General features: G+C 48.4%; 1 protein-coding gene across 1 annotated transcript; it reads left to right on the plus strand.

Annotated features, from left to right (window-relative positions):
• Positions 1-18,959: 18,959 nt before the first annotated feature.
• On the plus strand, positions 18,960-23,248 carry LOC309446591 (olfactory receptor 6B1-like; the record flags this gene model as incomplete). Its single annotated transcript, XM_082066458.1, is given in 4 exon segments — positions 18,960-19,301; positions 20,752-20,911; positions 22,405-22,818; positions 22,821-23,248. Coding segments are annotated over 4 exon segments (1,344 nt in total).
• Between the last annotated feature and the right edge of the window lie 443 nt (positions 23,249-23,691).

The following is a 23,691-nucleotide window of genomic DNA, read 5'->3' on the forward strand; positions in this document are numbered from 1 at the left end:
GTGACCAAGAAACTGACCAACTGTGTATAACATTCCATTCACGTGAATACTTCATATAAAAGTGGGAGATCACGAGGATCTCGTCCCTTTTTTTGCCTTTTCCCTTTTGCCTTTGCTTTTTCCCTTCTCCTTATGGCCAACATTAGGAGAGGATCTTGCGAGTCGTCCCTGCAAACTGAGGCCAGTGACAGACTGAATCCAGCTCCGGTTGGCTGCAGAGTCCAATCCAGGACTTTGGTGGCCGGCTCTGCAGTTGCTGGGACTTTCAAGATTGGTTTTGTATATTTTGTATTATTTTCTCTATTCTTATGAGTAGCATTAGTAAAACATTGTTAATTTTTCCAACTCTCTTCTCTCTGTCCTTCTTTTCCTCCCGATCGCCTGTGCTGAGTGGGAAGGGGGGAGAGGGAGGGGCACAAGGGGGAAGTGGGTGTGGGAGAGGAGGTTAACAATACATCTGCCAGGGTTTTATTGTCACCCTGCAATCTTAACCCTCGACAGATAATTGGTGCCCAATGTGGGGCCCGAGAAAGGGGTAAATTTGGAGATTTTTGGCTTTTCTACTGCTCTGACGTACCTTTCAATTTTCTTGGCACGGTGCCAACTCATAGAGTTGTGATACTCGCGCGTGTTTGCTTTGGATATTATTTAGTGGTATTAAGGCAAAGTGAATTACGTTGATTTAAAGATGTTATGGCATAAGTTGTATCAGTTGTTTTCTACATTGTGCTCACTGATTCCATATCTGTGTTGGGGTTTCTTTTTAAATCGAAGTATTCATTATGTAACAACAAGGAACTGGACAATGATCATGATGATACTGTGTGGTTTGTCGCTGGTTTATTTCATTATACTGCAGCCGCTAATGAATTTCTACTCGCTTCTGCTTTACCTTGAAAAACCTCCAGGTGAGATTAAAGAGCAGTACGGCTCTGTGTTTGCCAAGTGGTCAAGTGAATCTTTAGAAAGGCTGACTAACAATACTTTCGTTTTTTCGCTAGGACAGTTCACAAACGTTTTAGAGAACTTTGAATATCCTTGGAGCTTTGATAGAACTGTGATGGTGTTATCTGGTTTGCTGAATGTGTGTCAGTTTGTGCTTCTGTTAAGAGAAATGGCACTGTTAGAGAAATGCTTCTGTTAAGAGAAGGTTTGCGTCTCTTTTTTGTCCTGAGATTTGTGGTGCGTCTTCGGAAGCTTTAGCAAAAAGCACTCCTGGCCGCAGTTATATTATTTACAATTTACACCTGCACAATTCAGCTGTGCTGAAGCATTTTAATCAATCTCAGAAAATCAAGAATAGGGTTTAAAATCTCCTTCTCCTCTTATACAGATCAGAGATGTAGGAATGTCGTATCATATGCGTTGCAGCTTGTGTGTTTCATGGAAGTAATTAAAAATAGGTTCTGAAACCTGACTACACTTTTTGTATATTTGTGAATTGGATTTAGTCATTACACCAACTGAACACTGCTCTTTGTATAGCAAATGCATGTACTTTGTTATTTACAGTAGACTTTTTAAAAATCTTTACAGAATGTGGAGGCTAAGAGGAAATATATAAAGCACCACTATTATCCATGATTCATTGACAACAGGGCAGTTTTTGTCCATACTTCTTCAGAAATGGTGTTTCCTACAATAGTGCTGACTAAGAGACCATTTTTCTAAGCACTATGGAAACAGAATAATCTTAAAATTAGTCCTACCTCAAACAATTTACAATCTAAGAAATGAGAGAAAGCAGATAGTAGGTGTTAGTTTAGTTGTTATGTCTTGCCATGTATACTGAAACTGTAAAGAATTATATAAATTATTGCTAGTTCTGATGCAGCTTTGTGATTTGCAGATTAAACTGAAACAGTAAGTATGGTTTCTGCCTCACTGTTCCAAGTTGTATTTGAATTTCTGGATGTGAATGAACCTGACGACCTTCTTTCCCACAAAGGCTTTTAGTTTTATTTTCAAAGTTTTTATTCAAATTTGGATAAAAGGGGAGACAAGCTGTAGGTTTCCTGATGCCTTCTAATCTGAATTCTAAATCAAATGAAGCATCAAAATAAGATTATACTACTTTATACTTAATCTGAATACTAATATGATTTGCCCTTAATTGTTCTGAAATTGTTAAAATGCTCTCATACAAACTAGTGAAGTGCCTGCAAATGTTCACAGTCTGAGGAAGCACGGGGAACTCTGATGGACCCAAATAGCTTTAAGACCTTGAATGAGGATTCTAGTATCTTTTGGGAAATGAATAAAAAAATATCAGTTATCCTGTGTCTAGTTCTGTTTACAAAATGCATCTTAAGATTTCATTTTAAAATAGATGCAGGAGCAGTGGTTTACATGTCAGCTTACAAAATGCAGATGTTTGTCATCAAATGTTGAAAGCAAAGCACCAAGCTGGAGAGAGGCAGCTTGTGGGGTTCCTCAAGCTTTGTTCTTGGATCAGTCTTTGCATCTGGATGGATGTAGATGTCACAGAAAACATCTGTGGTTATAAGACGGACTGACAAAGCCAAGTGATCACAACAGTAAAAGTGGATCATTTCAAGGACTGCAGTAACAGAAATGAAGTTAAATTCAAAGGCCAAAATTGAGCATTTAGAAACTAAGAACAAAAGTTTTATTACAGAATCTGAGCTCCTCAGCTAGAGGCAACTCAGGAGGAGATGGAATTATACACTAACTGCATATATTTACTGCCTATGGTCTCTTGGAGAAAGGCCACAAGAGTGAGTATTGCTCAAGAGGTGTGTGAACTGTATTCTTACCCAGCCCTCGATGCTGGGACAGTGCCTGGAGGGCCGGCCCGTGCTCTGGTTTGGCCGGGCCCAGCGGGGCAGGGTGGGAGGCTCAGGTAAGATGGTTTAGTTTAGGAGCAGCTGAAAATGGGCCTTTTTTTTTCCTAGAGAAGGACAAAGGTGCTGTCAGTAGCAGCACTTTGCAGTGACTTGTGCTCCCAGCTGAAGCGCACAGATGCTTTTCCAGCTGAAATCTGTCGGTGTCAGCACTCAACTCTTCCTTCAGAGGCTCTTCTGGCAGGTCCTGGCAAGATGGGACAGTGTTCTCTTCCCTCTGTGCCCTGGGGATGGCAGAGGAGGGAAGGGGGTCAATAAATCTGCCTCAAATTGCCTTACAAACCAAGCGTAAACTTGTGACAATTCCAATGTGATCTTTGTGTGGCTTGTTAAAACCCCTGAAGCCTCCAGGAGTGACAGGCGTCTGACCTGATCGATAGCTCAGCTGCCCTTTACTGCTGCAAACAAGGCAAAGAGCCTTCTGTGAATACAGAGCACTGCCAGCAAATAATTACCCTTGTTGTGGTGCTTTCTGGACACTGGTGCCTCCCTCTGTGGTAATGAAAATCCATTTGCAGAAGCAGTTAGTTTGCAGTATTGACTTCCCCGTCTCCCCCTGATTCTCATATTTATTTAGATTCAGCAATGGCTTGAGGTTCTCCAGCAGTGAATTTGGAGGGGAGGTGATGCGGAGGGTAATTAACAAGCTGACTGCTGACACGGCTGGATTTTATGCCATCCTCACTACTGATGCTTTCTTTTTGTCCGTTTGTGCTAAGCTTGCTTCATAAACTCTGACGGGACCTTAGTGCAGGAGGCTGGTAGGTGGGCAGATGCTGCCTGTCTCTCCCCATGTGCCCTGTCCTGTGTCTCCAGAGGGGAAGGAATGGTGCCATGGGAGCTGTTAAAGGCAATTAGCTGGGACAGCTAATTGAGGGCGAGAAACAGCAAGTAAGGCAAGAGTGTAGAGGAGGCTGAAGCTGGGGAGAGGGGGAATGGGAAAGCATGAGAGGGCTGGGAGAGAGCTGGAGGAGGGGACACCAGGAGCGCTGGGGCCAACTAGAGCACAGGTGAGAAGATGGGTGGAAAAATAGTGGTTTGGGATTAAAGATGAGAATTCAAGGAGTATGGAGGAGAAGGAGGAGGGGGAACCTGAGCATCTGGATGATTAAAGGAGAAAAGCTGTACAGAGAGGGGTTCAGTGTGACCAGAGCTTGGGCAGGGTGGAGATGACTGGAGGACAGGAGAGGAAACAGACGGTCAGGAGTTAGAGGCTCCTCTGTTTAAGGGCACGGTGTGCAAGCCCCTTATCAAGTTGTCTCACTGGGTGTCTCGGTGCAAGGCAAAATAACCTCTTATCTTTGCCAAGTAAACATTGGAGAAAAACATACTCCTTTGCAGCATGTCTCCAGGAGACGTACACTGCATATAACAACTCTTGCATGGACCATCCTGCAAGTGATATCATCACATAGCTTGGTTCTGCAAGACAATTCCCTAGGACAAGAGACATCCTGAGCTCTCCTATTTGGGAAAATGCCAACACCTTACAGTGGTCCTTCCCCAGCAGAGAAATCAGGCAGTTCGGTGGTGCTCGTGCTGTCCTCACTAAACACGACTCTGCCAGCACTGGCTGGTTTCTGGAGGAACATCTGGCTGGCTGTTCACAGCGATGTGCTGCCCCCTCCCTGCTCCCCCGCTCCTGGGCCATGGTTCTGCAGCTGTAAGCTGAAGGTCACTTTAAATGCCATCTTCATTTAGCTGCCTTGATGGGGTAATTATTGCTGAAAATACAAGGTTTACCAAACAAATTACAAAACAAGTGAAGTGTTTACCTTGTAAGAAACTGATTGGAAACACCTGTGATTTTGTGGAACAGAAAAAAAGCTATTCTAGGGCTTGTAATGTCTCCCTGGAGCTTCTCTTCTCCAGCTGAACAGCCCAGCTCTCTCACCTGTCCCCCAGCAGAGCTGTTCCAGCCTCGGGTCATTCCTGTGGCTCCTCTGGCCCCTCTGCAGCAGCTCCATGTGTGTCCTGTGCTGAGGACCCAGAGCTGGACCAGCACTGCAGGGGGGTCTCACAGAGCGGGGCAGAGGGGCAGGATCAGCTCCTTGTGATCCCTTGGTATCTTGGCAGGTTCGTTGCAGAGCAACAAGAGCAAAGCGTGGTTCTGTGCTTGGCAAGGTCCCGGTCACACCGGGGGTTGGTGCACAAACGTTTGCTCCAGCACAGGTTACAGAACTGCATCCTGACCTGGTGCCGCTCCCGGGACTCGTGAGCTGCTGAACTGTGACTCTGGAGCAGGACAGGTGGTCTGGAGCTCAGTCTGGCGGTGGTAGCTCCTGGAGAAGTGTGGCACAGGCACCTATCAAAGCTGAGAAGGCTCAGCCACTGCTTTCAGGTCATTTCCCAAGTTGGCTTTACAGCATTGACACAATTTATGACCCTCTCGCTCCCTGCAACCCATTAATACTGGTCCCACTAACCTAAAGGAGGTGCAGAGGAGCATGGATACTTCTGGAATAAAACGAGCGTCCTTACTGCTTCTCCTAAGGTCTTTCTGGTGGTCTGAGAGCTCTTTCAATCATTCTGGAGCTCTTAGAAAGATTTGTGAGCTCATATGTGTAGGTTTTAGTGTTCCTCTGAAAATCCACAGCCGTAATTTGGCAAATAGAGAATAACCAGGACTTGGAGTGTTCTGGACCCGTTGAGCTGTAATTTGCTATGGGTAATCACTATTCTGCTGCTTCTCTCTGCTGGGTCTGAAAGCTCTGTGAATTTAGAGCAGGAATCAATTAAACAGCAAATAGGTTTCTTTGTCAAAATCAATTAAGTTCTCTTCCCAGCCAGTGCAATGGTCTCCCTGGAATTCCATATTCTTCTTGGCTGCTATTTCTTCAGCAGCTTTTGCTGGATAATGTTGATGTTTTATAGCTTGATTTAAATCATATAGATCAATGCATATGCATACCTTATTTGGATTTTCAATTACAACCATATATTTAGCCTAAATGAATTATCCAGGTTACAGTTTCAGCTACACAGAGAATTTTTCATAACACTCAATTCAATTTTTAATTTCTCTGTAAGCATCAGTGATTTCTTTGGAGAGCAGGATCATTACGGCTGTTTTGCCCTTCTTGCTGCAATATTAGTCTTGAAAACGGGCCGCACCAGAAGATTTCAAATATGTTCAACCTGTGGATCCTGCTTTTGCTTTGGCTGGAGATGCAAACATGTGGGAAGCCAGTGCTGCGGGCTGCACTGTGACAGCCTTTTCCGAGTCACCCCTCGGGGCCACGCGGCCCCTGCCTGCAGCTCAGTCCAACGGCCCTGGCCTGTGTCTGTGCCCCTTCAGACCTGCTGCGTCTGGATTAAAAGCATCATTTTCCCTGACCATTGTGCATCTGAGTATCCTGAGTCCACCTGCGTCTCCAAACCCCAAATTCCTTTGCGAACATGCCCTTGTCATGCCCGAGTCCCTGTGTCACTGCTGAAAGCAGGACTGTGGCTCCTAAATCTCCCAAGTGCCTTTCTTAGTTTTACGCATCTCTCTCCACAGATAATACATCCTTAGTCCCTCTCTGGGAGAGTGAAAAGCTCTGAGTTTAAGCCAAGCTGTGGCTTGCCTTGAAATCAGAAAGTATGTGTCTAACATTAATTTTCCTGGGTGTGCTCTGTGCTCACCAACAGTGTTGAAGCATTTTGATGGTTTGTGGCACCCTCCAGCTCAGCTGTTCCTGCTGCCGAGGCGCCGATTCCTGCCCCTACAAATGCGCATTTCCTTGTGCATTTCAAATACATCAGACTTCTTCTTGTCCCTTGGGTGAAATACTTTGGAAAGTTAATATTTCTTTCCAGGCTACTTTTGAGATGTTTGACCATCAGAGCACAAAACCGATCAACCACTAATTGACTATTTAATTCTTACAAATAAATGTTTCCTGTAGGCAAACAACATGTTCTCCATTGTTATCCAGGGGAGCTGTGTGTGCAGACCAGACCCTGCGGGCAAGGAAAACAAAACTGCAACAATGGAGATTTTCACTTGTATTTTATAGCATTGGAAATTATTATAAGAGGTTGGGAATAATGAAACGGTGATCTTGGTTTTGCTTCAACTCCAGGGTTCCAAATTTGGTAAGTTACAACTGAAAAGGGGTAATTGCTAAAGTGGAGTGAATGACTGATTTATTTTTGCCATGTGACAGCCAAACCAAAAGTTTTTTAAAAATCCGCTGAGCTCTGGAGAGCTGGAGCAGCACTGCACTCTCCATCTTCCCCAAAATGCAAATGCTAAACACTTTGTGTGGTTTGATGCACAGTTTTTCCATTTAATGCAGAATCTCTCATGCTGCAAATGCAGGCCTGGGGTTACAAGCCACTCAAAGGGCTGGTGTCATCTGAATCTTCTTTCTGCTCGTGGGGATTCAAGGGACCAGCCACCTGCCCCAGAGCGCTGACCATGGGCAGCCTGGCCCCCACATGGCAAATCCCGCGTTTTCAACAGCTGAAGCTTTGCATAAACAATTAACTGTTCCCTGCAGCAAACCCACTTCCCCAGCCACTCTCCTCACCTCCAGGCTAAGGAACCTTTCTCAAGATTTTGCTCTTGGATTTAATAACGACCTAAAAAATCCCTTGCAGCAGACAAAAATGCCAAGGGCAAGAAGAGCCCTTTCCTGCAGGGGACAGGGCTCCGCTGAGGACCAGAATCACGCTGCCTCTCCCATGTCCTGAGCAGTGACAGGATCTGGGTCTCGCTTGCCACAGGGCTCTTCCCAACACCCCTTCCCGGGAGATCTTTCGTCCACCTACTCTCACCAGGGATATTGTGCTGCTCAGCAGAGTTCAAGAGCTGTGGAGAGGATTTGATGGTTCACCACATTACAGTCTTTGCTCCAGTTAAGTTTAATCCCTTAAGCAAGGGGAATGGTTTAAGGAAGAAAGATGTGAAACGCTCACGTGCACACTGTGCTCGGGAGCAGGTGGCTGTGGTCACTCCGGAGCTCTGAGAAGTTCCCCCTGCAAAGCTGGTGGAGTTGGGGTCCCTGGAGCAAAGAGGAACTAAAGGATCCCTCCTAAAATACCAGGCAGCTCATGTGTTCGTCCTTTGGATGAGAGAGACGGGCTGGAAGATGGGTGGGCTGGTTGGGAGCCCATGGGATAAGTGTGATCAGGAGGTTTCTTCCTCACCACTTCTGCAGCCGCAGCAGTCTCTAATGAGGCTCTCTGTACACACCTGCTTCCAGACTCGCTGGTGGATAAAATTGACCTTTAAAATAGGGACCTGAGATATGCAGAAGGCTGGACATCTCCAGGACTGGACTGCAGGTGAACATTAGTCTGAGCGACATAAATTTTTAATGCTACAGCTTAAACCCTCCTGTCATCTTCATGATTTATTTCACGATCCAGCTTGTTCCCGTACCTGATGGAAACACTGTGAGAATTGTGTTGTTGTGATGGAGGCCAGACAGGCGTCCTGCCGCTCATGTCTCCATGTCTGCGTGTGGCTGTGCCCTGGACGGGATCCAGGAGAGCCGGTACCTGGCTGCTGGGTCCCCTTCACCCCCCCGAGCATTGGCTTCCATGGGAAATGAGGACAGGGATGCTGGCTTTCCCGGATAAAGCCCAATACCTCAGTTACATGAGAGAAATGAAGCTCAGACAATTTGCAAACCCATGACTCCAGGGCCTGAGGCTTTTATGAACATACAATGCCACAACTCACTGTTCTGGGTGAGAAAATCAGCCAGGAGGGATGTGGGGTGCACGGCTGTCTCACCAGCACCTCCAGTCGTTCCTATGGACAAATTCCTTCTCTTCACCACAGTGAGAAAAATAAACAGAAAATCAGAGGCAGTAACAGAGAACTATCCTGCACCAGTGCCTGTGTGTGATTGCTCAGCCTGGGAAGGTAGAGACAGATCCCAAAATTGGAGCTTTTCAACGTGTGCTGCATGGCGGAGCACAAGGCAGAGCCAGGCGCATCCTTCAATCCCAGGGGCGCAGAACAGAGCCAGAGCCCTCCAGCAAACTGCAATTGTTTTATGCCCCGTTCAGCGGTAAATCATCACCTTTTTAATACAGCTGCTGTGGGAACAGGGAAGGAGACATAAAAGGGAAAAAAAAAATGCGTGCGTTGCATTTTGCTGTAATGAAAGGCTGCTAATTGTTTGTGCCCAATGCGGGCTCATGTTTGTGTTACTATTTTGTTACACAGCTCCTAAATTAAGCTGGCTCTCCAACAAACCCTCCCGCAGCAGCCTGGGGTGGCTTTGTCTCGGTGGCTGGTTCAGCACGTGTCTCCCACTCCCTGCACGCAGGCACTATTGATTAGAGCTTAATTACAGAACGGGTATTTGTTCTGAGGACAAGCAGGATGTTCAACGGGGAAACCTCTGGGGAAGGAGCTATTAAAAGAGGCTTGAATGAGGCTGAGCAAGGTCGCTAAGGGGGGACCTGTTTTGGTTAATTTGGGATGGTTCATGGCATGATGGAGGGAGGGGGTGCCCTGTCCACCCACACCCCATCTCTCCCCTCTCTGAGCACGATGTTGGGTTTCCCAGCCCGAGGCCCTCAGGATGGTGATGGTTTCAGCACTGGCTGTGCCAGAGCTACTGCTGGGGTAATGCCAGGAGGGATCCTTCCAACACCCCGTCCGTCCCTGCCTGTCCTGTCTGGCTCGGGAGCTTCCTCTGGCTGCTGATTCCATATCTGTGCACCCTTACAGACCCTGGAGGCAAAGGCAGCAGTTGTGTCCTGATCCTTTTGGGAACTGAGTAGCTGTTAATACCACCTCTCCTGTGCAAAACAGTTCCTGATCTCCCCTTCTCTGTTTCCACCTGTGGGACACCTGTGTAAGATGTATGTAAGGCTTTAGTAAAGGATGAGTAAGGTCTTGTGCTGTCCCCTTCATGGGAGAGGTTTTTTGCTAAGAGGGAATCCAGGCTAGGTGAGGTGGAGGAAGATACATATTTATTTATGCTATGGGAGTCTTATTACCTTTGGAGTTTGGAAGGCTGGCAGACGAACGCTTCTGAACTTCATATAGGTTTCAGATGTAACTCCTTGTAACTGCCTTGAACTGAAGGAATGGGAGAAATAAAAGCAATAAACATGGGCTGGTGCGGTGGATGGCTCCTGAGGAAGCAATTCTCCTGCTGCAGGTTTGCATCGCTCCCTGGGAAAGCTGAGATGTGGATCTGTGGTCTTCCATGAGCTTCCAAGAGCTTCCAAGAGCAGTGTGAGCCCCAGCTCACACTGCTGACAGAGCTGGGGGACGGTTCTGCGCTGACCTCTCTGCTGCTGCTGGGGTGATGCCCATGAGAGCATTTCCTGCTGGCTGGGAAATAGCCATCCTATATCTATAGCATAGCTGGCCAGGAAAGGGGAATGTTTGGTTTCATAGTGTTATCTCCGTCACGGAGTAGGACAAGGACCCACCTGTGTGATCTGCTCTGTGACCCTGCGTGAGCAGGGGTTGGACTGGGGGGTCTCCAGAGGTCCCTTCAGCCCCAGCCAGCCCGGGATGCTGTGAGCACAGAGCAGAGAAGTCCCTTCCCATGCCCCATCCTGGGAAGCCCCTGGCATGAATTTGGGAGTGCCAGGGCCACGTCCCATTGCAGCAGGTCCTAGTCCAACCCCTGAGCGAGGGGCAGAGCTCACGGCTCCCTCCCTTTGCAAATCTGGTGTCACCTCAGCACCATGGGACTCGTCTTGTCAACCTCTGCTCTTGAGCAGTCTGATCCAAGCAAGTTCGCGGTAACACTGCAGTGGAGAAATGCTGCATTAAAGCAGGAACCAGCCAACGTGCATTGCAAATGAAGAGTTTTTTCATTTGCGTTCTAAAGGAGGAAAAATGCCGCCGAGCCTGGTTAATAACACAGGAAAGCTCTTGTGGCTATCGGGGATCTTCAGCTCTAATCCCCTCAGATAACAGTAAATTGAACCAGCTCCTCTGCCGAGGTTTTTCTGTAGCTGAATCATACCCGTGTAATAAGAGCAATGGGCACTGCCTCTCCTGGTTACCATTTCTTCATTTAAATAAGTTTTTAAACTGCACTTTTCTGCCTTCAGAGACATCTGATTTACTACATTTTAAATGGAAACCAGTCCTGCAACAATACCTTTTTCTATCAAGATTTGTCATCAGGTTGTTTCTGTTGAACTGTTGTTATTCAACTTATTAATTTGTCATTTTGTGCAGAATATGATCACAGAGAGAGATGAGCAAAAGGGTTTATGCACCTGCAGGCAGAGCAGGATGGATTTAATTAGAGCACAGAAAGCTGCAGGTTTTATTTTGTGTACGTGGTGCTTTGGTTTTGGTTTTTGTTCTGTTTCTTCTTCTCAGCCCAGCATTTTAAAAGCTTACAAAGAAATCTACATAAATTACTATGCACGTTTTTTAATTCAGATTCTTATACCTAATTTGATTAATGATAATGACCACAACAGGGTCATAGCAAATGTTGTGTAAGTGAACAAGATCTCCCAGTTTTGGTGTTATTCTCTTTAGAAATTAAGCAAACACTGGAAACCGGCCTTTAGCACTGACCTGAAGACACTTTCGTTGCTCCTGGGCTGGAGGCAGAGGGCAAACGCTGGTGCTGGGAGGAGGAAGCATTTGCGCCGCCCGCGACGTTCACGTCCAGAGCGCAGCTCCGTGTGCGGCCCCACCTGGCCCGGGGTGAAAAGCGGGGGCAGCGCTAGTGCGCGAACCAGGAATTCAAGTCTGAACGGGGATTCAGAGCTTCGTGAGGAGCCAGTGGCTCCAAACGCCTTCACTCCACCTGCTGGCCGGGGCAGCCACGTGAAGTGCTTCACCCATCGCTTCTGTGTGCAGCTCGAACTGCAACCGCGTCCTGAGCGGGCGCGAGCTGGCGTCTGCACCAGGAGCGATTTTAGGAAGACCAGACATATTTAAAACTATGCTGACATCTTAATCCCCATTTCCTTCTCGCAGGGAGCAGTGCCAAACTCTACCTGTGTTTCTTCACTGGGAAGATAGTGCTGTGCCGAAACCAACCCCAGACAGACCCCGGGGTCGGTCTCCTCGGAGGTTTTCAAGACTCAGGGGTAAGTGGTGGCTGAGCTGGCGTGGCGTTGGCACTGGTCCTGTTCTGAGGTGGACCAGAGGCCTCCAGAGACCCTGCCGCTGCCGTTCCTGTGGGTCCCGTGGTTCTGCACAAAGTCAGCACCAGTTCTGTCTGCCTGAAGAGCCTCTGTAGGAGTCACTTCACTTGGGTGGAAGAAGAGGGAGATAAGATCGTGATCCCACTCTCTCTACTGAAATTGAACAAAACAAAACCCAAAAAAAAAATCTTGCAGTAAGAAAAACCCCGTTTTTATTGATGCTGCACAGAAGTAAGTGATTTTGCGTCTTGTTTTAGGAGACCAATATAACTGGCTTTGACAGTCTGGTCTAATAATAATAAAAAGGCCCAGCTCCTCATAGTGCAACCTGATAGCAAAAGCGGAGTGTGAATTTATCCCATAAAGATTCATCTACCGTGGCTAAAGCCCTGTAAATTGAATTGTGTATTTTGGCTGTTAAGTAAAAAAACCCAACAAACCAAACACCACAACACAACAGCATAACGACAGCAGCATTGCTCAGCTCCTGCAATTGCGTCTTGTTAAAACATCACTTAGAGTAATTCATGGGGTTTGATTAAAGCATATATTTAAATGAGTTATCATTTCCCATCTCTCCTCTTCTTTCCCCTTGCCCCCCTTAAGATGTAAAACATTACCCTGAGGCTAGATTGCTGCAAACAGAAATGATGAGCCTGTTACCCTGCACAACAAACGCGGCCGCACTTGGGCGCTGCCTGTGTACCGTGTTGTCACCAGCCCCGAGCTGCGGGCGGCACTGGGGGGCGGGAGGGCGTGCGCGATGCTCTGCCGGTGGCTGGGATGTGCTCGGGAAGCCGAGAGCAGCAGTGGGGGCGATGCTGCCCCGTGCCCAGATCCCTGCGCCCCCGCCCCGCCAGCCTTCACCCCCCGGGCTTGGACCCAAACCCACTGAGGAGACCACAGGGTGGGCTGCTCGCGAGCATAAAGCCGGAGCAAAAGGAGATCAGTTTGCATTGAAGTGCTTTTAGATACCAGAGAGTGTGTTCTTTGACTACACTCATTTAAGGTCAACAACTGTATCAGACTGGAGCAAAAATCCACCGAGCTCAGCATCTGCCTTTGACAGCAAACGACAGGGAGCAAATATAATGATACCTCTTCTGTTCCCTGTCCCAGGAGCCAGGAACACACAGCTCGTGCACATCCTGAGCCAGAGGCTCGGCTTTCCATTTAATTTTGAGCCCTTCAATGGATTATTCCTCTAGGAACTTGCCCAGATGCTTTTTGAACCCACCTAAAATTCCGTATCTGCAGGTTCCTGCAGTGAGAAGTTCCACAGCTGAGCTATGTCATGTGTGAAAAGTGCCTCATTTTGCTTGTTATGAACCTTTCAATTACCAGTTTCACTTAATGATCCCAGATTCTTGCATTAGAATAGACCACAAATAGCAATTTGTCTCCTTTTTGCCACATTCCACCTTCTGTGCCTCTTCTCTTATCTTCTGTTTCCCATCCCAAAAGGTTTAACCTGTTCAGCTGTTTCTCACTGGGTGGCTGTTTATACCCCAATGACTTTTCCTGCTTTCCCCTGGACATGTTCCATTTCCACTCTTTTCAGAGCAGCCCGTGCGCAGCTTTCAAGATGCAGGCAAGTCATGAATTTATGCAGTGGCAAAAAGCACCAGAATAGATGTTCTCTATTTTGTTTTCTAATAATTCATACTATTTCATTTGCTTTTTTTTTGACCATTTCTGAATTTTCACGGAGCAATTTGTTATAGCCTCGAGATCCCCACCCTGCAGGCTCAGAGCACAGTATCAGAAATACAGAATTGCTTATTAACCCATGGGCATCACTTCACATTTATCCATATTCGACTTAATCCATCATTGGCTGCCTGCTCACCCAGTCTCTTAGGACCTTCTGCAATTCTTTGCAGCTGGCTCCTTTCTTTACTACTTTGAGTAACTCAGTGTTAGTAGCAAATGCACTTAAAGCAACAGAAGTACCCAGAGGCATCTATGCAGCTCTATTTACATGAACATGCAGCTGTAAATCTGTCTGCACACCCAAACCAGCACCACTTCGGATCACTGTGTGTGATCCTGTCACTGGAGAGCTGATAGGTCTTCATTTCTACATGCAATATCCACCAGGTTGGGAATTATAGCAGAATTTCCCCCTGGAGCTTGCTGCAGAAAGTGGAGAATATAGAGGAAGGTTTGGACTGACCCCAAATCGGGGCAGCCCCACGACCGGAAGCGCAGTTCCTAAGTATTTGAATCCAGCTGCACTGAGAGGCTTGGGCAGATCCCAATCCATCTTCCACAACGCTTGGAGATCATTGTTAGAAGCCCTGGTTATGCCATAACTTTAATTCTGTTTGCATGTTGCCGCTGCTTTCCTGGGATGTGCATTCCCAGGAGATACGCATTTCATCATAAAACACACCCATTTCCAATACATGTCTCCAGAAGCACTATTCTGAGTGCTCCGTTGGCTGCCAGCAGCCTGCAGAGCAGTGAATGAGCTGCCCCTCTCACAGCTGCGCTGGAACCAAGCAGCATTTCTGGAGCAGCCACAAATAAGACTGAGCTCTTCGAAGAGCTGAGATTTACCCAAGGCGGGATTCTCTTCCTGTTCCTTTGACAGCAGCAGCAGGGACCTTTGGGCGCTTCAAAGACTGATTTTAATCACTTCGCTGATTGAAGCAATTGCCTCCTTTAACTTTGATATTTCTTGTCATTAGCCTACCGACCCCTGGGATTAAGGTATTCATCTTCCAAGCTGAACCGGCTTTGTTTATGCTGGGGCTGGGGCTGCTTCTGCTCTTGCCAGCACGGGATTCATTTCTCAGTGCTGGTCAACAGGGGTCACGCTCTACCCTGGAAACCAAGAGGGGCTGCAAGAGGCTGCATCTCCCCCAGCCTCATTGTCCCTCACTTTATTTGCTGTGGAGATACTAATTCCACTGGTTTTAACGTGGAATTAAGAGAAGGATGTGTCCCCTTCTCTTGCCAGCTTTAGAGGTGACTTTTTTTCACATATTTGCTGGTTTGTATTTCAGAAGAGCGTGGTTTTGCACTGCAGTTGTGCTTTCAATAATCCAGGGCTTGCTTTGCTCATTGCTGTAACACCTGGGAATCCAGAGGAGTTAGAGCAGCCTGCACCCACCTTATGCTGGGCGCTCTGCAGATGGCAAGTTGGACCCAAATAGCTTGAGGGTCTGAGACAAACACAAGCAGATGGATTGATCAGATGGCCCCCGAAATGAACCAGCTGGTGGGATGGTTACTAGAAAGCACAGGCTTGCACCACTGCAAACCAGTCCTGCCATGGGCAGCTACTGGGGGAGCTGAGCACGAACGACAGATTCTGCTCCTTGCCAATGTGGTGGTGGGTCCTGCCCTCCTCCCCACCAGCTGCTTGTTCTGGCCCCCAAGTGCTCCCTTCCCTGCTGTGACTCCTGGATGCGGCCATGGCACAGACATCATTCCTGCTTTCCCTCTTTGGGGGGAAAAACATCTGATTTACTGTTTGGCCTTTTGTGTTTCAGAAGATGTTGGGCAAGCAGACAACAGTCTTGGTTAGGCACCAGTCTGGACCAGAACACCTCCATCTTCATTGCATTCGAGAACTGGGGGCGGAACCTCTACCTGCATCTGTATCTAAAAGGAAACAGCTCTGGGCTCCTTTGATAGGGAGCTATTGCTGCAGGGCCTCAAGCCACAGGGATCTACAGGCAACACCATCTCTTTTCTGTGTCTAAGTCACATTTTCTCTGATAATTTCCCATCTATGCCAAGAGCTTAACTAACATGTGGAATGGGATCACCCCCTCGCTGCCCTCCCCAGGGGACTCTTCCCTCTGAGCTGGCGGAGCCCCCGGGCTGGTCTCTGCCCCCTCTGCCGTCAGACCCTGACACCAGGGATGCAGGGAGGGCAACGAGTGGCTCTGAAACAGAGATGGCAGTCTGGCCTGATTTTCCCAGTCCTGACATCCTCCAAAGCATGTATTTTCTGAACATTTGTTTCTCACAGCAGGAGCTATTGTTTCTGACATATTTATCCAGATCAATGCTACCTTGAGATATCACTTTTGACAGATAACCTTCTTAAATTAAAGATACAAATGTGCCGTACTGAGAGGGAAGAAGGGAGCAGTAATGGTTCTGAGGATGATGGAAGAACCCGCCCATTAGCTCCTCCTGAGCTGCTAAATTTGCTCCTTTATTAGGAAAAGAAACAACAGACCAACCTGATCAAAGGGGTAATGGGAAGAGGGAATCACAGATCTGAGATCTAAGATGAAGTTCTCCTCAAACTGAGAAGTGGGAGAGGCCAGGGGAAGGAGGCCAAGTCTCTGCTGTACGAACTGGCGCCAAATTACAGAGACGGAGGCCGGAGTCCTGCAGATGAATCCGCAGCAGGAGGCTCAGCTGCTCCAGGACCCAGATCATCTGCCCCCTTGTAAGGGTTTCTCAGCAAACCCCTTTCCTTGCGCTTTCCCAGCCCCTGCCCACGGCAGCTCTGGTTCCTACAGAGCTCTGGTAGCACCAGCTGCTCCACCTGGGCACGGGGCTGGGCCCCAACATGCGAAAAATGAAGTCCCTGGGCCATCTCCAAGTCGACTGGCCTCAATTCATGTTACTTGCTTGAATTTCTTCCCTGGAACCAAACCCAGCAGCCTGAGCTGAGGACCCTTTCACTGGGTTAACGTGACTGCAAGGCGGGGGCCAGCAGGATGGACAAGTGATGCGAGTGTGTGCCTGGTTTTATCTGTTAGTGCCTCCACCGGTCCTCAGCACAGCCACGACACAAGTGTGCTGGGATCTCACGCTGTGCTATTAAACATGCTGCCCTACAGAGACGTCACTGCACCGATATGAGTCCCTTGGCGTCTCCCTCCTTGGGCTGTGTCTAACCTGTCCTACAAATATAAATGCTTTGGAGCAGGGATGGTCTTCACTGTTTTTCTGCCTGGTACCTGGTTAAGCTTTCAATCTGACCAAGAGCTGTGCTTTTTGCATCAGTTATATAATTAAGCAAAAAAAAAGTGCACTGCAATGTGACAGCTTCACTAGATGTTGGAGAGGTCTGTGGGAAGAACAACACTGCTCTTCAGTGTGTAAAAACAGGTGAAGGAGGCAAAACACGCTGTGTTTAACTTCTGATAGGAAATGCACAGCCCTGGCGTGGGAAGCGGGCTGGTACCTGTTTGCCAGCACGGTTTTATGTCACACGACCCCCGGGCTTTGTCTGAAATGGCTCCCAGGGAAGCGAAGGACTCGGCAGTGTCCTGCTGCGCAGCCTGTCCCCGCTCCTGCCCGGCCCACCCGCCCCGGGGGTCCCCGTCCCTCACTGTCTGACCCCCCGCCTCCCTTTATAACATCTATTTTAAAATGTATTTACCAGAAGGGAGTCAGTTCACACAATTTCCGCCCCATTGCTGCCATCCGTTGCCCCCATCTCCTCCCGCCCCTCTCACACTGCGATTTCACTGCGATCATCTTCTCCCAGCTTCCCTCTGCCTCCAAGTTGCTCCTGTTTTTCTTCTCTTCACCCCATCTTTCTTCCCCCATTGATGAAAACACTTTGACCAACCCCCCACCTCCCTCCCCCAGATGAAATGCCCAGTTCCTTGACACTCTGAAATTGCTAGTAGTTATCGCCGCTTCTTTTCCTAAATGAAGTATTTTGAAGGATTACTTAGCTCGGTGTTCCATCACCTCCTTGCCTGTGCGGGGCCTGAACAGCTGTGCACACAGCACCAGCGCTGTGGTACCATGCTGCTCTGTGTCTATAATTAAGCTGGAGGTTTATGATTCACTGTCTAGGCTTTGTTTTTCCTTAGTGAACTGTGAGGAACTCTCTGGAGGAAGCGTTTTTGCTGTTTGCTCGATCGCAGCTATATATATTCCTCCTGAATTCTTTCCCCACATAATGTCAAGAGCACTCTTTTGAAAAATGGATAATCTATATGGTGAATTTTACAGCCAGGTCCCATTTTTAAAAGTCAAAGATAAAACCCAAGCAGCAGGAAGATAATGAAAAGAGAAAGGAGAAAAAAAATAATGGAAGAAGGAAAGGAGGGAGGGGAGCAGCTGCAGAAAGTGGGGGAAAGGAGCAGGAGCTGGAGCCGCGGTGCTGGAGCGTTATAAGCTGCAGAAATGAGGGGCAGCGAGAGGGTCATTTTGGGAGTCTGGATGGAGAACACTGTTGATGTCCAAACCCCAGCCTGCCCCAGAAAGGCATTTCTGCAGGACTCACCCTGGCTCCACCAGTGGCACTTGGTCCCTTCTGTAGGGTGAAACCTCCCAAGCAGGACAGTCTCTCCCTCCACAGGGATGCTCAGCCACTGGGTTTCCATCTTTTCCCGTTTCTAGATCTGTAACAATGCCCAGATGAGACCTGGATCTTGTAGGTGCTTTCTTATTCATAGAATGATAGAATCATCTTGGCTGGAAGAGACCCTCAGGATCGTCGAGTCCAGCCATATCCTGACCTGAGTCTAGTACTAAACCATGTCCCTAAGAACCTCATCTGAACACCTTTCCAACCCCTCCAGGGATGGTGACTCCAGCACTGCCCTGGGCAGCCTGTTCCACTGCTTCATGACCCTCTCCATGAAGAATTTTTTCCTAATATCCAATCTAAACCTCCCCTGGCGTAACTTGAGGCCGTTTCCTCTTGTCCTCTCACCTGTTACCTGGGAGAAGACACCGACACCCTCCATGCTCCAAGCTCCTTTCAGGCAGTTGCAGACAGAGATAAGGTCTCCCCTCAGCCTTTTCTCCAGGTTCAACAGCCCAGCTCCCTCAACCATTCCTCATCAGACTTGTGCCCCAGGCCCCTCACCAGCTTCGTTGCCCTTCTATGATTCTATTCTATGATTCATAACATTGTTGGAGCGCTGAATGATTTGGGTTAAACCCCATTTCTAGATGTTTTCCACTAAACAATTCAGCTCCCTCAGGTGAGGGTGCGAGTGTCTGTGAACGCGCTGCGAGGGTCATCGCTGCTGGGGCTGAGCAGAGAGGGACGCTGGGGCGCAGCGACGCTGCTGCTCCATGGCAGAGCGGGAGAGCAGCCGCTGGCGCCCGTGCAAGGGACGTTTGGAAGGAGAGGAACGTCACGCCTGGGCTGTGCACCTGCTGCTTCCCGTGAGACCCACGGTCACCGTCTGCACGCACAACGATCACTCGCCCTGTGTAACGCGCCGGCCTGGCAGCACCTCTTCAGCTCAAAAGCTGCCAGGGTGGCTGGAGGAGGACAGGGAATGCCCCGCAGACCGCAAACTGCGCCGTGCACTCGTTATGCTCCATGGTCAGGCTGCCATTCGGCAGGACCTACACCAGCTGGGGAACGGGCTGTCGGAGACCTCACCAAATCCAGCCAAAGAGCACTGGGAAGTGAGAGCAGAAGTGAGGGCAGGGGAGACCGCGAATGGGCAGAGAGGTGTCTGGGCTGAAGGGGACCCTGAGGAAAGGGGAGGAGAGGGGTGTCCCACAGCCCTGGTGTGTCCTCTGCATTTCATGAGATGTGAATCCAGAATTAGATGTTGAGAGCGATGGGCCAAAAATCCAATTCAGTGCTATTCCCCAAGCTGAGGCTGCTTGGCCCATGGCAGGGAAGACCTCTGAAAGAGAAAAGGGGGTAAACCCAAGCCAAGACCCAGTGTCTTTGGTGTGGCAGCTCCTTGTCTTTCTTCCCGGTTGCGGAGGATGCTGCTTTGCTTCACAGCATCACAGGAGAGCTGAGGTGAGAAGGGGCCTGTGGAGATGACCCCTCCACGCCGGGCCAGGAAAATACTGGTGTGGGAAACTACGGCGGGTCCGTGGATTCCAGGACAGAGGGTATGGGAACAGAAATTAGTCTTGAAGATATTAAGGCCCACCCATGAGAAAGATGGGAGTAAAGGAGTATATGGATATATTAAGGTGTACCCATGAGAAAGAAGGGAGTAAAAGAGTAACAAACATCGACATTAGCAAAATTAGCCAATGACATGTTACTGTTGCAGCCTGTTACCAATAGCAAAAAGACACATGAACTGGTAAACACTATATAAAAAGGAGTTTGTGGCAATAAATGGAGACTGCTGTTTGTACTTGAGAGCCTGGGCCATGTCGTTTGTCCGTCTCAACCGCAACAGGCCAGTGGGCAGCAGCAGGGCAGCGTCGCGGCAACAAGGTGATGCGACAATGCAGCAGCGCCGTGACGCCACAATGGCGAGTGCTGTATAAAGCCGCTCGCCGGGAGAGCGGCCGCGGCATTTGCTGCCGGGTGCCTCTGGAGCGACAGGAGCCAGCGCAGGACGCAGCTCTGGGAGAGCTCTTGGAAGGAGCCGTGGAGCACAGTCTGACTGCTGGAGTCCTAAAGGCAGACACAGTGCTGAGTGCAGGCGCTGTGCAGCGCAGTCTCACCGCTGCTGTCCCAAAGGCAGACACAGTGCTGAGCGCAGGCGCTGTGCAGCGCAGTCTCACCGCTGCTGTCCCAAAGGCAGACGCGGTGCTGAGTGCAGGCGCTGTGCAGCGCAGTCTCACCGCTGCTGTCCCAAAGGCAGACGCGGTGCTGAGTGCAGGCGCTGTGCAGCGCAGTGTCACCGCTGCTGTCCCAAAGGCAGACGCGGTGCTGAGTGCAAGAGCTGTGCAGTGCAGTGTCACCGCTGCTGTCCCAAAGGCAGACGCGGTGCTCAGGGCACTGTCAAACAGGCAGAGGTGAGCAGCGGGCGATGGAGAGGGCTCAGCTGGGGAGCCTGGGACACGGCGGGGCTGCTCGGGGGCATTGGGACGGGCCCTTTCCTGCAGCCGCTGGGCAGGAGGCTCATTGAGCTGTGCCTGAGGGTCTCTGTCTTCCTAGCTCGGACACAGAAGACAACACCTGGGAGAAGCAGCTACCAGCCCAATGGACCCTAAGCTGCTGGACCTCACCCTCGGGGTCAAGATCGCTGTGACACCTGGCTCCAAGCCTGTGTTCAGCAGGGGAAAGCTGGGGGAAAAGGTAAAGGCAGAAGAAAGGGGTAGGAGGGCTCTCCTCTTTTATGGGGTCCCCGTCATCCCAAGAAGTCCTCGTGGCCACCTGCTCTACAGCGGGAGCTGCAGCCCTTCAGTAATCATATATTACCATTTATTTGGTGGATAACAATCTTTTGCCTAATTCTACTCAGGTAACATCCATTTACACTTCACATGCCATTGCTGGCAGTTGTGTTAACTAGACCTGACTCATTCTAACAGACAAACTTCCATAAATCAACTGCTTCACTTCACTGGCGTTGAACTTGGTTCCAAACAGCTCCATGCCATTGACTCTGCTCTCTTTGAAAGGTCACGGGAACGAAGGGAAATCTGCAAACACTCCAAAATACAGACATTGCACCCACCCTAAAAATGGACGAGGAGGAAAATCTCAGGAACTACAGACTGGTCGATGAAACTTTACATTTTGAGTTCCTGTTGTTATTGTTTTAATGGAAAACAATGCTTACAGGAGAGAAAGAATTGCACAAGAGCAACACCTTTGACAGATGCTCACCAGAACTGTTAAACAATGCCATCTCCATTTTCTTTAGGAACCCCCCACCAACTTTATATTAAAAAAATAGGAGATGTGTTTTGCAAGGAGATAGATCCATATATAGTATTACAGTCTAGGCTACAAATGCTCAGTCAATGTCTCAAGCAGATATCCACTGAATATAAAAGGAATCTAGAGCAAAACAGCCAATGGGAACATGCAAGATCTGCTCTAAGTTACTGGCTGGACAGCTGTCTAAATCAGAGCTGAGAGCAAACTGAAACAAGAAAGAATTCTTCTTCCCTGTCAAAGACAGGTGTTTAATACAAGCCAGAGGAACCACTCACTGCAGGATCTGCCTTTAGATTCAGTTCAAAGTTCTTGCTTAAACATAAATTCCTAAAATCTGTAGCTAAGGGATTTGTAATCTCTGCAGCAGTCTCTCCTGTGACCATCACTGCTGCCACTGAAAACACAAAGGCGGATAATTTCCTATTAGGAAATGAAGAAAGTCTGACATTTTCAAAACTCCGTGTTCCATTAGTACTACATCTGTGTTTTTAGTAATTTTTATCCCTGTACCACCTGAACCTCTGTGGTGCTGTTGTCAGTAGCGGGAATGTCAGCAGCCAGTCTGTGTTCTTCACGTTCCATCCTACATGAAAACAGTGTGCGCTACAGAGGGGTTTTGCTACATTTTGGGTTGATTTTCTAGTGTTGCTATTGACAGTACAGTAACAAGTCACTGGAATAAAGACATGCGTCCCTCTCACTTTCTTTCCTGTAAGAAATGCTTATTCTACTTTGTAGAAAGTTTCCACAGGAAACAGTTTACTAAATGCCCCAATTCTTCACATGAACTTGCTGTTGTGGAACTCTTCTGTTTGTTTTTCTCCATTGACACCTGCAGGGATCGCTGTGGGCACCCAGCATGGAATGAAGAACCAAACTGCTGTCAGAGAGTTCATTCTCCTGGGATTTTCCTATGGGCTGCAGGTTCAGACGTCACTTTACCTGATCTTTCTGGCCACCTACATGGTAACAATCATGAGAATGCTGTTATTATCTTTGTGGTGAAAAGGAACCGTCACCTCCAAAAGCCCATGTATTATTTCCTGGGGAACTTGTCCTTCCTGGAGATTTGTTATGTCTCAGTAACACTGCCCAGGCTTTTGCTTGGGTTCCGGTCCCAGAGCATGACCATCTCGTTCTCCAGCTGCATGACCCAGTTATACTTCTTCATCTCCCTTATGTGCACTGAATGTGTCATCTGGGACTGCTATTTGGCTGTGTGCCATCCCCTGCGCTATCCAGCCACCATGACGCACAAGTTGTGCCTTCAGCTGTTGATTCTCTCATGGGCAGGAGGCTTTTCCATCTCCTTGGTCAAGGTGTCTTTAGTTTCACAACTCACGTCATGAACCACTTCTTTTGTGACATCTCTCCCGTGCTGAGCCTTTCCTGCACTGACACGTCCCTTGCAGAGACAGTGGACTTTGTGTGGGCCTTGGTGATCCTGCTGATACCTCTCCTGATCATTGTTTTCTCCTGCTGCTGTATCCTGTCAACTATCTTGTGTGTGCCTTCAGCGCAGGGAAGGAGAAACGCCCTTTCCACTTGTACCTCCCATTTGGCTGTTGTCACGATCTTTTTCTCGGCCACTCTCTTCATGTGTGCCAGGCCCAGGAGGATCCCTCCGTCCAAACTCAACAAAACAGTGTCTGTCTTTGATGCTGTGTTCACTCCAGCACTGAACCCTCTGATCTATTGTCTGAGCAACAAGGAGGTGAAAGAGAGTCTGAGAAAGACCATGGGCACAAACTGCTTTGCACACCAGTAAGTTCCGAGGATAAGGATACGGAGGAACATGGACAGGAGTGACAAGTGTCCTTCTTGAAATGTAGTTGAGTAAAACTCTACAGCTTGTTCATCACTGACTCCGTCATCACTGACTCATTGCACTGAAGCCCGGCAAGGAAGAAATGGTATGTGGAAATGTCTCCTTCCCATTCATGAGCGCTGTGACACTGAATATTCTGCTACAATATCAATAAAATAAGCCATAATAGGACTTTGGCTGGTGGATTATTTCCTTTTGAAAATCCTAAACCCTAGATTTATAGTTTTCAAAACCATGCAGTAATATTGGAAGTTGAAATAAATAACTTAGGCTTTTCTATGGATAAACAACGTTTAATCCAATTCCTTAATTGTATTCCTTAAACACGTGTTCATTAAAGCAAAAGCAAAACAGCGCTGGGTGCGCGGGGGATTCGCTCCGCC

This window comes from Streptopelia decaocto (genome assembly GCF_964273445.1).
Source record: "Streptopelia decaocto genome assembly, chromosome: 15".
Lineage (NCBI taxonomy): Eukaryota > Metazoa > Chordata > Aves > Columbiformes > Columbidae > Streptopelia > Streptopelia decaocto.